This window comes from Astatotilapia calliptera, chromosome 19 (assembly GCF_900246225.1).
Source record: "Astatotilapia calliptera chromosome 19, fAstCal1.2, whole genome shotgun sequence".
Taxonomy (NCBI): domain Eukaryota; kingdom Metazoa; phylum Chordata; class Actinopteri; order Cichliformes; family Cichlidae; genus Astatotilapia; species Astatotilapia calliptera.
Window position 1 is genome coordinate 18941792 of NC_039320.1, and position 15199 is coordinate 18956990.

The 15199-nt window shown below is 38.3% G+C and overlaps 1 protein-coding gene across 1 annotated transcript; it reads left to right on the forward strand.

Moving 5' to 3' along the window:
- Positions 1–1983: 1983 nt before the first annotated feature.
- Positions 1984–13633, forward strand: LOC113012279 (programmed cell death protein 10). The gene is made up of 8 exons (XM_026152381.1): positions 1984–2124; positions 3603–3818; positions 7719–7772; positions 9228–9345; positions 10343–10469; positions 11352–11430; positions 11529–11611; positions 12770–13633. The coding sequence occupies exons 2-8, from the start codon at positions 3729–3731 to the stop codon at positions 12849–12851; spliced, it is 633 nt and encodes a 210-aa protein (XP_026008166.1). The 5' UTR covers positions 1984–2124; positions 3603–3728; the 3' UTR covers positions 12852–13633.
- Positions 13634–15199: the final 1566 nt, after the last annotated feature.

The window sequence follows — 15199 nt, forward strand, 5'->3', positions numbered from 1 at the left end:
CCAACACTGATAACTAAACGTAAATATACACATGAACAATCACAATATGCCACTTTACATTAAAATAATCTATAACATCTATGTCTTTTTACTTATTGTTTTTTTTTTTTATTTGACTAATAATGGGCAAAGCCATGGTGTGCGAGAACACGGTAGCGTTATTAAATGTTAAGAAAAATAAAGCTACCCACATAATCTGCACTTTATTCACACCGAGTAAATAAACGGTGTCTGGACTTTAATGCACAAGAAGGTAAACTTTAAGTGGCCCTGTCTCCTGATAGAAATATTTACATAGCCCTTAATCATAAAAATATAATAATCATAAAAACAGATCTCCTGGGGCCCCCTCCTGGCAGGTTTATGTACATGCAGAGTGAAACGAAAGGTCACACAAACTCGTTTCCTGTGTACAAACAAATTGTTAACTGAGAGGTAGTAGCGAACGATGGAAACACCAGCTTAGTCTTGGAATAGTGCCAACTAGCCAAAAGCATGATCTAAAGAAACAGCTGAGAAACAAAGTCATTTACATGTCTGAAAATGGTTTAAAAGCCATTTCTAAGGCCTTGGTACTCCAGCTAACCATGATGAGAGCCGTTATACTCAAATTGGAACAGTGGTAAATCTTCCCAGGAGTGGCCAGCCTATCAAAGTAACTCATCCAGGAGGTCACAAAAGAACCCAGGACAACATCTAAAGAACGGCAGGCCTCATTTGCCTCAGTTAAAGTCAGAGTTCATGATATAACATAGAAGAAGGGGACTGGGAGGAACATGACATGTATGGGTGAGAGTTTCAAGGTAAAATGCACTGCTGACCAAAAGAACACAAAGACTTGTCCCACATTTACAACACAACCCATCTTGACGATCCTCCATACTTTTGAAAAATTATTCTGTGGACTGATGAGATCAACGTTGAACTTTTTGGAAGGTTTGAGTCCCGTTACATCTGGTGAAAAATAGGACAGCATAGCATTTAATAAAAAAAAAAAAAACAAACAAACCAAAAAACATCCCACCAACAGTCAGACATGGTACTGGTAGTGTAATGGCCTGAGGTCTGCTTTGCTAAAGCTGTAGTTACTTATCATTTTGCAGATTCAATGGAATATTATAAATGAGCTATCAACAATATCTAAGTAACACCTGTCATTGATTCAATTATTATGGTCCAACAACACAGTGTATATGATTCCGTCAGTCATTCTACATAATGAGCTGATGCACTACAGTGGTGTTACAACTTTAACTCATTCACTGCCATTGACGTCTATAGCCGTCAATTGCAGTGAATGAGTCAATGGGTTTAACTCATTCACTGCCAATGGCTGGCAGTGAATGAGTTAATTTAAGTAAATAGTTTGGGTGCTCTTTTTTTTCCACTTTGAAAGCAACATTTACCAAATCAAATTGGGTTTAAATTCTTGGGAAGCACCATATTTCACCACAGCTGAATGTCTGTCTCCATCTCACCGTCTCCCTAGGACCCTTTCTCTCTCACACCAATGGTCCTCCTCTTTACCTGCTCCATGGCAGCTCCATATTCAACATCCATTCTGCAATATATCCACTGTCCCCTCCCCTCTGCACATGTCCAAACCATAGCCTTACCACTCTGACTTGGCTTCAGAGGCTCAACCTCAGCTGTTTCATGTTTTACCCTGTCCAACCTGCTCACAGTGCATCTGCATTGCATTGTAAATATTAGTCAAAATGAAATTAAGCCCAACAAGGAACTGAAGGACACAATGGAGCTGAGCTGAGCTGTGATGCTGCCACACTGCTGTCTCAGTCCTGGACTCTCAAGTCTGGATTCCCCTGAGAACTTACCGAGTCCGAAGGAGAGAAACGCCCGTGTGATATTTTTATCATGAGAAGACAAGACTTCCGCAAAGTAACTCAAAACTCTACTACGTGTACAATGTAACTATTTAAATGACGTCAGAGTCGCTTAATTTATCCGCTCTTTGATTGGACGGTGTGTGTTTACGTAGCAACGGGCCGGAAGATGTCGCTCGGGCCAGTCCTAAAAAACTTCCGCCTTAAGTTGTAGAGAAAACACTGCAGCTAAAAAGGCTATCGACGGCGTAACCATCCCATTTACGAAGTCAGACAAAAGGTAGATACCTGCTCACATTTTTGACACATACTGTAATGTACACATTTGTCCTAAACCAGCCGGTTGGCGTGTTTTAGGATCTCAAAAAATATAAATCCAGAAATTACCAGAGCTAGCACGGAAGCTCGGCTCTTCACTGCTAGCAGTTCGCTACCATCGATATGCTCGGCCATAGGCCTCAGGTTGATATCTTTACGGGTAGATCGCGACAAATATAATACTATACCCACCCATTTGTTGTTCTAACTCTTGATTTTAACAGTCTCAAGAAAAATAGCCAGCTCAATGTAACGTCTACTTTATATCTACTCGGTTAGCTACGTCCAGTTAGCCGAGTCTCAAATACCTGGGCTTGTATACATCCAGTAAGCTGCTTAAGTGGTTGGGTTTGCCAGCTACCATCGCGTTTGGTTGAAAAATAGTAATGTTAATCTAGTTTATGACTTTGAAAAAAAAAATCTAAACATTTGTTTTAATGTAAACGTAATGACATCGAGAGATATTTGGCTAGCCTAGCTGAATACCCCAGATGGTATTTAGGAGGCTAATGTCTGATCTACATCTCCAAACTTTTTTGTTGTTGTTAATGTTATTCCTGTCATTCCTTTTGGACTTTTACATATTTTGATATGAATCAACAGAATTATGAATGGTGTCTTGCTTCTAATAAGCTCTTCTTAATTCCGTCAACTGTCATATATTTACGTTGCTGTTTGGTCATTGAAGGTTTGCTGTCATCAGCCAGGTAACTGTGCCACTCCCCTTCTCCAGACTCACAAAAGAGCAGTGTTTGAATGGCAATGGCAGCTTTATTTATATAGAAAATTTCCTTGTACGTAAACGTGCTTAAAACAAATGATGGAAACATTAAAAACCTGCGTAGGTTTGACAGTCTCTTAAGGCAGTCAAAATGGCAAAATAAAACTTTATGGGAAAACCCAAGGTTTTGAGTCAGCGAGCAGCTTGTTCCAAAGAACAGGAGCACAGTAGCAGAAAGACCACTCGGCAAACTTGGATCTGATTTGGGAAATATTCAAAAGATCTGCACTTGATGGCCTGAGAGGTTTGATTGGGTTAACATTGAGTCAGAGATAGGGAGGGAGGCAAGCCATTGAGAGCTTTATGAACTAATAGAAAGCTTTTGAAATGACTTCAATACTGGTCAATAGTATTAACTACTAACTAATAGTAATATGGTCAATTTGGTTTTCTTTTTGTCTGAACACGATAGAAAATGCTAGTTAAACAGTATTGAGTCGGCATTGCAGAATAAATATCTGACATTAATGAATTAGACATTACAGTGCATAAATACCAAATACAAATAGAGGTTATAAGGAATGTGTCATAGTGATTTTATAAGTTATATTTATTATTTCATATGTTTGTTAGGGTGTTCAGGAGTTTTAGTTGTGTACTTTTATAAATCCAGTTTCTTCGTTTACTCTGTTTTACTGTCTCACATTTTTCTTCTTCAGGCTACTATACTCTGGAGTTTGCGTGGTTTTGAGCGTGTGTGTGTGACTGGTTGAGTGTATGTGTGAGTGTATGTGAGCTGCAGATTCTTCCTCACTGTTACAACCAGAGCTGCTCCTCCCTGGAGGATGACAATGGAGGAGATGAAGAATGAAGCGGAGACAAACTCCATGGTATCCATGACGCTGTACGCCGTGATGTATCCAGTTTTCAATGAGGTAAAATATCACATGCTGGGGACAAAGGCGCTGATAGCTTCCCTGGACATCCCCTCATCAGGAGATGTGCAGGGAAGCTATCAGCATTAGCATGCCTGTATGAGAAACCAGAGACCCAGTAACACATTTGAAAATATATCGATATAGCAGGTGATTATAATAATGAATCGGCATAGCAGAAACAAAGATGCATACACAGTGCTGTGAACAAGTATTTGCCCACTTCCTGTTTTTTTTGTTTGTTTGTTTGTTTGTTTGTTTTTTGCATATTACATACAGTTATATGTTTTGGATCAATAAACAAATGTAGATATTGGAAAACGATAACAGAAGTAAATACAGAATGCAGTTTTAAAATGATTATTTCATTTAATAAGGGAGAAACTCAACTTTGATTAACCACATTTTTTGAAAAGCTGAGTCGAATGTCACTAGCCACACCCAGACCTGATTACTTGGCGAATCAAGAATCTCTTAAATAGAACCTGTCAGACAAAGCGAGGTAGGCTAAACGATCTCGTAAAGAAACACATCATACCAAGAGCTTAAGAAAGTCAAGAGATGAAAATGTCAGTCTGGAAAGGATTATTCACTTTGTTTGCTTTAGGACTCCAGCAAATCAAAGTGAGAACCATTATTCACAAATGGAGAAAACATGGAGCAGTGGTGAACCTTCCCAGGAGTGGGCAACCTATCAAAAATACCCCAAAAGCACATCAACGTATCCAGGAGGTCAAATAAACCCAGAACAACATTAAAAGGACTGCAGCCCTGATTTGCTTCAGTTAAGGCCATTTTTCATGATTTAACAATAAGAAAAAATGGCATATGGGAGAATTTCTAGGTATAAACCACTGTTGACCAAAAGAACACAAAGGTTTGTCTCATGTCTACCAGAGTTTTGGAAGGTTTGAGTCCCGTTGCATCAGCATTTCATAAAAGAACATCATACCAACAGTCAAACATGTCTGAGCTGCTTCAGGACCTGAATAACTTTCCGTAATTGAGGGAACCACAAATTCTGCTCCCTACCAGAAAATCTTGAAGGAGAATGTCCAGCCATCAATTCATGCACTGAAGCTCAAGCTCATAAAAACCAAACAAAAAATAAAATGAAGGTTTTGGGGTGGCATTGTCAAGACTTTAATCCTATTGAGATGCTTTGGCATGACCTTAGACAGGCTGTTCATGCTTGAAAATGGCTTACTTAAAAGAAGAAGAAAAAGGGAAAAATATAAATAAATAAAGAAGTTTTGGCCAAACCTATTAGGTTTAGGGAGCAATTACTTTTTCACATAGGACCAGATGGGTTTGGATTGTCTAACAAATTGAATCTTGGGTTATCTTCGTCTAATATAAAGAGTTGTTTGATGGTTTGAAACATAAAAACATGAGAAATATGCAAAACATACATACATACATACATACATACATACACACACCTTGTCATTTGTTTTAGGCTGCTAAAATGCACTTCTGTGATAACCTCAAGTATCAGAAACCAGTCTGTGTTGTTTTTATTTTTAGTCATACTTGGCAGAGGTAGTGTGGAGATATTTGGGTTATTTAAAGTCAGACAAAGAAGCAGAGCAGCATACACTGCAAACTGTTGAAAGCATAGACACACGTAATTCCATAAATAGGTTTTATCATCTGAAGCAGTGCCGTCCTTACACCATTTATTTGCATTATACATACACGTGTAATGCAAGTCTTTACCATTCATGTCATGCATTCTAAAGAAAAAACAAACCAACACAGTGATATCTTGAATGTAGCTGCCCACTTTACTGTCAACAGGGCTGCCACGATTAGTAGACTAGTCACGATTACGTCGACTATCAAAATTGTCGACGACTAATTGAATAGTCGACGCGTCGTTTGAAGCTTTGTAAGATCCTGAAAGATGCAGGAATAAGTAGTGAGATTTAAGTATGTAGGTGTGAATGTGCAAATGAATGTGAGTGCGAATGGTCGTTTGTCCCTGTGTGTTAGCCTTGCGACAGACTGGCGACCTGTCCAGGGTGTACCCCGCCTCTCGCCCTATGACAGCTGGGATAGGCTCCAGCGCCCCCCGCGACCCTGAAAAGGATAAGCGGAAGTGAATGGATGGATGGATGGATTTAAGTATGTATGTAAAACAATGTTTTCCGAACGCCCACGGTCTTTCCTTACTCGGGTTAAACATGATATATAAGTCACTTAGATAACTTAAAAAAATTGTTGTTTGGCTTTTTTCAGTGTTTTATTTGTTCCTGAGTAAAACAGTTTGGCTGAGATTAAAGTTATAGCTTTCACAGAGCTGAACAAACGTCAAACAAAAAACTGATTAAACAGAAGTGTGAGATAGTAGAGAATTTACTCCAATGTCCTGTTATATTTTAGGGAGCAAAGAGCAGATGTTAAAAGTTTAATAAACCATTATCTTGTCTTTATTTTTAGTTGACGCATACCTTAAACACTTAAAGCTGTAAGCTAATGATAGTTATATAAGAGCAGATGCATGCTGGTGCAATAAGCTGTACGTATTACATCCAATGGATGCATGATCTGAGTAGTCGACTAATCATAAAAATAATCGGTGACTAGTTGACTATCAAAATAATCGTTTGTGGCAGCCCTAATTGTCAAACACTTTAATGTTGGTAAGCACAGTAGAAAATGTTGGATTTAAGCGGCTGATTAAAGTCACTAACTCTTGTTACTAGGTCCCAGGACGTAAATATTTCTCTCAGATGGCAATTTCTCATCTACACACAGTGTCCACAGAAACAGCTGAACAGCTCTTATACTTCATTAACACAGAGGTTTTATGGTTAGGTCATATATGCACATGAGCCTCACTGCTCACTTCAAAGAGACATTTCTGGACTTCTTGTACCTTCTTTTTTTTTTTCTTCATTTGTATTTATTTATTTATTTATTTATTGTGTCAGAGCAAAAGCAAAGCATAATTGAGTGAATATGACGCGTTTAGTTTGTTCTCCTTTGTTTACATTTGAAGGTTTCTTAAGTTTTCCACGAAGAGTGTTCTTAATTTTGAATTTATTTACTTGTGGGTTTGTTTCCCAATAATGTAAAACAGTTTGAATCTATACAAAATATGTTATACTACTTTAAAAAAAATTATTTTTATTGTTTTGATACCTACTTTATTTATTTGGAATTTAGTTTTTCCACTTTGTTTGCGTTCTTTAACTTCTTTGACTTGAAGCTTTTGCCTGGTTAGAATTGACTTTATTATATACCCGTGTCGTGTATTTAAATACAGTTGTTTAAAGTTTTACAGTATATCATGTGTAACTTCAGACAGAAAATAAATAACATTTAAAGCAAAATAAACTATATCTTCATACATCAGGAGTAAAAAGGAACCTTAAAGCTAGAATGAAACGGTGGTTTAATTGATACTAATATCGACTGATATGGAAAAGATCAATGTGATCAGATTATTTTTCATATCATCCAGCACTACAGCGTGGCTGTGTTTTTACATAGAGCCCAGCATTCTGATTACACTCCGCTTAAAAGCCCAAACATATTAAATATGGTCCATATACAGAGGCTCAAAACTTCAGTCCACATCAAAGGGGCATCTAAGTGTTTTCATAAATGTATCAAAATAAAAATTGTTCTTTGTAAATGATTAAGTGATTATGTGCTCTCCTTTGATGACATGATAGATACCCACCTACAGGGAGCTGATCAAAGACATACCAAAACCAAACTTATTTCACACGTAACTACTGTTACGTTTAACGCAAGACTGTATAAACCTGACCTGACATCTTTAATCAGAATGCTTTAATTTAGGATGAAAAAAATGTGTATACATAACCTGTGATGGACGCAGCATGTCCAGATTTGGCATCAACATGTTTGCTTTCCCCCCTTTTTTAGCTGGAGAGGATCAACCTATCAGCAGCTCAGACTCTCAGAGCAGCCTTCATAAAGGTAAGACTGTGTATCAGGCAGAAGGCCCGAGACATGAAGTATTGCTCACACCTTCAAATTTTGCGTCATCTTTGGTTGTTATACCTAGGCTGCATTCCAGCTCGCGTGACACATTGCAGGTGCATCTGCTTTTTGTCTGGTGCCCTCACCAATAATGAGTTTGTTGCTTTGGCAGAATAACAAGAGGCATGTATTCTCCTTGACTGGCATGATAACTGGGTCATTGCAAAATGTGTGTCTGATGCAAACAAAGATAGGTTACAAAGATAGAAGCTGCGTAAGAGTTGGATGTAGCTTCTGTTTAACTTCTGAAGTATATTCAACCTGCATTCTTTTTAATGACCACCAGGGGGCAATCCATGTGGTTGCAAAAGGATCCACACCTATAGAAGTCTGTGGTAAAATGGTCTTTAGATTTTATTTTTTTGATGAGAGTGTGGGTTCAGTCACTCACTTTGGGTAATACGGAATAAAAAGTTAAGTCAGTTTTGTAAATTTTTATTCCAATTGTTAGATATGTGTATTATCCAGGATATGCTCATTGGCTAAGGGCAATTTCTATTGTTTTTAACTGGGAAGTAGTCAAAATCAGCTGTGTGCTTATCTGATTTATTTGTTTATTTTTGGTGAAATACAAAGTCCAGTTTTTTTCCCAGATTTTATTTCTACTACCTTTTCATGTCGCAGGATAGGTTCTTTTTCCTCGTTGTAAAATGAATTATGTTACTGCTTTCATTTGTCTGTATTTTTCCTTTTGTTTGTTAGAAATGGAGCTGGCCAGAGATGTGGGGAAAAAACTCTTAGCACTCTTACCTTTATTATCAGTTATGCATTAGGTTTTTTTTATGTTCCTTAAACTTGAGCACCTCAGTTTTCATACTTAGTGTTTAAATGAATTAACTCAGCAGGTATTAATAGAACATGAGAGGCACTGATATTCACACTCGTGCTGTGATTTGGACACCAGCCTGCAGTGATCAGAAGAGGTTTTTGTTAATAACAGAGCAACCTTCTGATTGCACTGGGATAATAGAAGCACAGTGGCACAGGCATAGATTGCTTCTATACCACTCCAGATGCCAGTTGTGTTAAGTGTGTGTGTGTGTGTGTGCGCGCGCAAATGAAATATTAATAGAGTTGAAGCGGCTTTATCATTATACAAACCAAAGGGACATTTGATCCCTTTACAGCTGTTTTACTTTGGCATTTGTGGGGCTTTTGTTCACTTGTCTCTCTGATTAGGCTCTCTGCTGCCCTCGCTGCTTCCTACCTTGTTGAATTATTCAGGTGGAGAGCTTTTGTACATTCATCTGAGCGCGTCTGACTTTCAATACATTTCTGACTCTGTCCTATGCGCCTTCGGCTAAGCCCCCCTGGTGCTTTTATTGGAGAAGACAAACCGAGCGCCTTGTTTGTCTTGCTCACCTCACATGTATGACTCTCCTCTTCTGTCAGGCGGAGAGGGAGAACCCCGGCCTGACTCAGGACATCATAATGAAGATCTTGGAGAAAAAAAACATCCAAATCAACTTCACTGAATCCCTACTGCGCATGGCAGCTGATGATGTGGAAGGTGGGTAGAGAGACAGCATTTTCACACTGAAATGTTCTTGACTTCACCTTGTAAATGTGTTATATTCTCAGGAAGGCTTGTGTTGTCACATTATATGTTGACTCGCAAAGATACATTCATGTGTCCTCTAATCTTGCCAAAGCAAACTGTATTTGCAGTACTGACAGTGTGTCTAATGATTCAGAGAAACTTGATTGTTACGCATGCACCAGGACACGTCTAATAGTTAATTGGTTTAACACTGAACATCTGTTCTGTTCTTTATTAAAGCAAACATTGTTTGCTCCCACGCTTTTGGAAGTTTATGGGAAAATGCGTGTACTCTGCAGGAAACACCTGAGGGTTGAAACATAGTCAGCTGAGTTTCTAGTTAGAAAGTTAAAACTAGAATTGATACTTCTGTATTTAGGGCAGCTGCTTGCTGTTTGTTGTTTACATACAGTCAAATAAAATACACCAAATAAAACTGGATTCCAGATATTTGATTTGCCAAGGACACAATACTTGGTCAGGATTTGATTTCCCTTTGTTTTCTTTTGTTTTCTTTTCTTTTCTTTCCTTCCTTCCTTACTTCCATGTCCAATTCTAAAGTGTTTTGATTTGGCAGCTTATGAAAAACATAATTCATCTACACACACATTTACACACACACACAAAACAGCTTGATTTTGCAGTTGATAATAAGACACCTTTATGTAATTCAAAATCTGCAGAGAGCCATGAATTAGTTTTTCTCTCTGGTGCACACAGATTTTTATGAGATGTTTCTAAGATGCTGTGCTGCTTAATGGTATTTTCATGCATCTAATTGTGCTAATGTCAGTGCAAGTACAGGCTTGTGTTGTTTTTCGATACAGCCTCACTTTAGATGCTATGTTAAGATGCTCTGTTAGATGTTGTGAATCATCTAGTCTTTGTGGGTGTGCTAAACATCTTTTTTTTTTTGTGTGTGTGTGTGTTTCGTTTTTTTGTTTTGTTTTGTTCATCTCCCCTGCAGAGTTCATGATTGACCGACCTGAGCAGGAGTTCCAGGACCTAAATGAGAAGGCCAGAGCTCTTAAACACATCCTCAGCAAAATCCCAGATGAGATCAATGACAGAGTACGCTTCCTACAAACTATCAAGTGAGTGCGAATGCACACACACGCTCCAGGGTTTCCACCAGATTACAAATGAAAGCGGATATTGCACATATGCATTCTGTCTCTCCACACAATTAGAAATGGGCACCATAGTATTTGCATACTACTATGATGCAGGTGTTTGTGGTTGAAATTTTCACTTTCTCTTCCTTATAAGATGCGTGACTCTTTATCTATATATTTAATAACTATTTCAAGAATCATAGATTGAAATTTGCTGAGTTGAGATCTATTTTTTTTGTTATAACTGTTAATTTATAACAATGCAGTGCTGGATTTTTTTTCTATGCTCTAATAAATGTTATAGGGAGATTGTTCAAAGATGGATAAAAACTGGTAAATATGCTCTTTTATGCTTGCATTCTTCTTAAGGCCCATTAGCTGTTTTAAATTTTCCATCACATCTTCCAAATGGACACCTTACACTTTTCCTGTGGCCCTTTTGTTTGAAATTGTGTAGTAAAACATCTGGAAAATACTGCTAAATTGGACGATTTTGTTTTGAAAATTCTACAACAATCATTGAAGACCTTTGGAGAAATATTGAGCAAAATGTTCAAACATTTTTCATAGTGCATGATTCCAGTTTCCTAAAAAATATTATTGATTTAACACAATTCAGTAGGCTATATACTGAGTTTGCATAAATTCAGTATTGCTAGTATCTATCTGATACCAATACCTGCGTTGGTATCGATACTGTCGATATTTAGATCCATCCAACAAGCTCTAGCAGACATCTCTAATAGATGTTCGAGATATATCGGGGGAAGGGGTTGAGGTAGTGCTTGATTCCGATTTTATCCTTTAGCTTCTTGGTTGAATTTGTGTTTGAAAAAAAAAATGTTTCATTTTACTTCACAGAGACATTGCCAGCGCCATAAAAGAGCTTCTGGACACAGTCAACAATGTCATTAAAAAATATCAGTACCAGAATCGCAGAGTGAGTAATGAATACGCTACAATTACTACTACTTGAATTATTTCACATTTTCCCCTCATTTCAAATGGATGTTTTTGCTTTATTTTCTGCTCGGCAAGGCCCTGGAACACCAGAAAAAGGAGTTTGTGAAATACTCCAAAAGTTTCAGTGACACCCTCAAAACATACTTCAAAGATGGAAAGTAAGTATGGCACCACGTGTTATGCCTCAGCTAATCAGTACCCTGTTTTAAAGACAGATTCTATTGAATCTTGAATTGCATTAAAACATAAAAAAGAGTTGGTAAGCTCTGTGTGCCTGTCATATAATGTGTGTCTCTGTTAAACATGTGCAAATGTATTTTCTAAAACTGCCTGGTCGTTGTTGCATATAGTGTGCATAAAGATATTTCACAGTAAAAGTTCAAGAAAGCAGTGGTTTCTAAAAACAGAGGAAACGGGTCCAGAAATTGTTGAATAATAAAGCATAATTTAAGATTTGTCAACGTAGAAGATTTGATGATCAACTGTATCAGTGGCTGAGCTAAGATCCAGCAAAACAAGACATCAACAGTCACCCGTATCTACAGCTATCAGAATTTGAGACTTTAAGGAGCTGTTTCTGTGGACTGTAACATCCTGAAACCAAAGTTATCTGGAATATCGGGCTTCTCTAACACCTTGTCTCAGCAAATTTTTCAAATATTTTAGCAATGAAAGGAAGTTTTAAAGAGGTCTATAACTTGTGTGTATTGCTGTTTGGATAACCCCCTGTTTAAAGCACTTGGGGGGACAGTCTTGCATCAAAGAGCAATTTATGAGTGTGACCACAGAAACCCCAACAGAGTCAAAAACTTGGGGTTTTATGGTTGTGGGTAAGTGGTTGTGGGTAAGTTGAGGATTTTATTTCAGATATAGCCACTATAGAAATTGGGTGAAAAGATTCCATATTTTGGGATGTGGGAGATTGCAATTGAAGCGGCAAAATGTTAACGTTACTGCAGTCCTTATTTGAGAAAACTGGTGTTCGTGGTTTTGTAGGAGGAACTAGCTCATAGTTGGTTATCATCAGATTGATAATAACTAATGCAAAGTGTTCCAAGGTATGACTTTTGTCCGTGTGCAAACAAAGTGTCATCCTGTTTTGTGTCAACTGTGGATAAAGTTGTTAGAGAGGGTCACAGGAGCATCCATGCTTGCAGGACTTCTACTCCTATTGTTTAGATTTGAATATCCTTAACCAATTAGATAAGGGAAGGCAGCTTTTCCACTCTTGTTCTAAAGTTGTTGTTCACTCTGTTGTACTGTGTATGATGTTCTCCAGTGAGTTTTCACAAGCTATCATTTTTCTTTGTTCCCAGGGCAATAAATGTCTTCATCAGCGCAAACCGGCTCATCCACCAAACCAACCTCATACTGCAGACCTTCAAAACCGTGGCCTAGCCCCACACCTCACCCCGACCCCACCCAAGAGACCACAGAGCCCCCTTCTCATTGTCCCTTGGGGAACAACTGCTAAAATGGCAGAGGCTTGAAGAGCACCTCACCCATATATGTAAATTAGAGTTGATTTTTTAGGGTTGGGGTCGATGTCATTGGAGTCGAGATTCTAGATTCCAGTTCAAGAGACTGAAAAGTGCCATTTGTTTTTTTTCAATGACGATTTTCCAGTCTTGAAGTGGAACTGAACAGGGGCCCAAAGTCTTGGTTAATTGATTTTATTTGGACAGTTTTAATTTATAACCCAAAACTTGTTTGGGAGGTGGTGAGGCGAGGTGTTCATTAAAGACTAATTGCCATTTTTCTAATATATTCATGTTGATCATTTTACTTTTAGCTTTTCAGTCATGGCTACACATCTGAGACTGCATCCAGTAGGGATTGTTCTCAGTAGTCTATACCAGTTTTCTCTTCTCGCCTCCTATTTGTGTCATTTTTGCCACGGGCTGTATGGATTGACAGAAGCACCTGGCTGCAGGTCAAACAGTTGCGAGGAGAGGAAGCAGAGTTGGACATTTGAGAGGCAGATTTCGTTTCTCTTTATTATCAGAAGAAAGAAAGCCAAAAGACTTCCAGCACAGTGTGCGCCTTACCAAGTCCTGTAACATTCCCTCCTCTCAAGAGTGTAATGAAGTGGAGCCAGTCCCTGCTGTTGAGGGATGTAGAGAGAAAAGAGTTCTGTATTTAACTGGTTGCAAATGTTCAATAAATAGTTTCCAAATGATGATGCTTTTTTTATCTGTGTCCGTGTCCAGTGTGTGTGGGGTCAACTTTTCTGTGTGAGTGGGAGAGGATTTGCTTTGCAGTGGCCTGGCCTGAAAAATAGATGTGTGGTCACATTGTTTTATTCAAAAAAGGATTTTACCATTTCAGAACAATGATACTTTGATAACGCTGCCAAATGGTCAGTTTGAAAATGGTTGCAGCTTTCTGTGGCTCTGTTTGTTTTCTTTTTTCCCCACTTGTCAAAACAGGTTTGCCGACATTTCTTTAAGTAGCCTTGAGCCGTTGCTGGAAGAAGATACGAGGGATCGGATTTCTATTAATCTCCTTACTTTCTCAAAAACATTGAACCTATCAGATCAGGGGTGGGGAACTCCAGGCCTCAAGGGCCGGTGTCCTGCAGGTTTTAGATCTCACCCTGGGTCAACACACCTGAATCACATGATCAGTTCGTTACCAGGCCCCTGGAGAACTACAAGACATGTTGAGGTCGTCATTTAGCCATTTGAATCAGCTGTGTTGGATCAAGGACACATCTAAAACCTGCAGGACACCGGCTCTCAAGGCCTGGAGCTAATACTAGAATATCTTTTTTAAATGTTGGTGAATAGAAATATAAAAAGACATGAAATGTGAATACAGGTAAATTATTATTATTATTTTTTAATGTCATCCACCCACAACTGTTAAAAAAAGCTGTTAAACCCCTCAAAAACCAAACCTCCACATACATTTTTAAAACTGTCCTCTGAATACAAAGAAAATGGCATGCTATGCCACACCGATGGCTTTCGAAAAGAATGAATCGCAATTATCTTTTGTCTTTGTTATACACACTTAAACATTAAATATTACTGGTGGAAAACAAAAGTAATCATTTAGCTTAAATACCTCCAAACCTCAAATAATCATTTGCAGTAGTTACAGAGGAGACTTGTACAACCAGAGGAATACATTCATTCATCCAACCATTCATTCATTTATCAATTCATCCATTCTTCCCTTATGCTAGAAAATTAACCTTTTACAATGCACCTGATTTGCTCACAAAAACAAAGAGAAAAAAGAAAAACAAAGATTTTATTTTGCTGGTTACAGCAAAATGAATGATCACAGTTTGTTTGATTAAAAAAAATAGATATATAAATCATTTTTAAAAATACGCAATAGCAGCAACTCATTGCATTTAGGCACATGGACATGGGTCGTGTCCAAATTCATGGGCTGCATCCTCCTGAGGACCCGGCCTTTGCGGTCTACGTGGGCCGGGTCCTCAGAAGGTCGGGTAGGCCGGAAGTAAACGGCCGTGACATTGGACGGTCTAGCCTTCAGATTAGCGTCGCCGCTGTCTCGGTGGAGTTTAATAAACTCAGCCGTCTGCTCCTTGCTATCTAAAATATAACAGGACACTGGCGTAAATTCTCGACTGGCTCATACTTATGTTTAATCAGTTTTCTGTTTGACGTTTAGTCAGCTGTGTAAAAACCAAGGAGGAGGGGGATTAATAAAGTTTTATTTTATCTAATCTAATCTAATAACTTTAATCTCAGCCAAACCGATTTACTCAC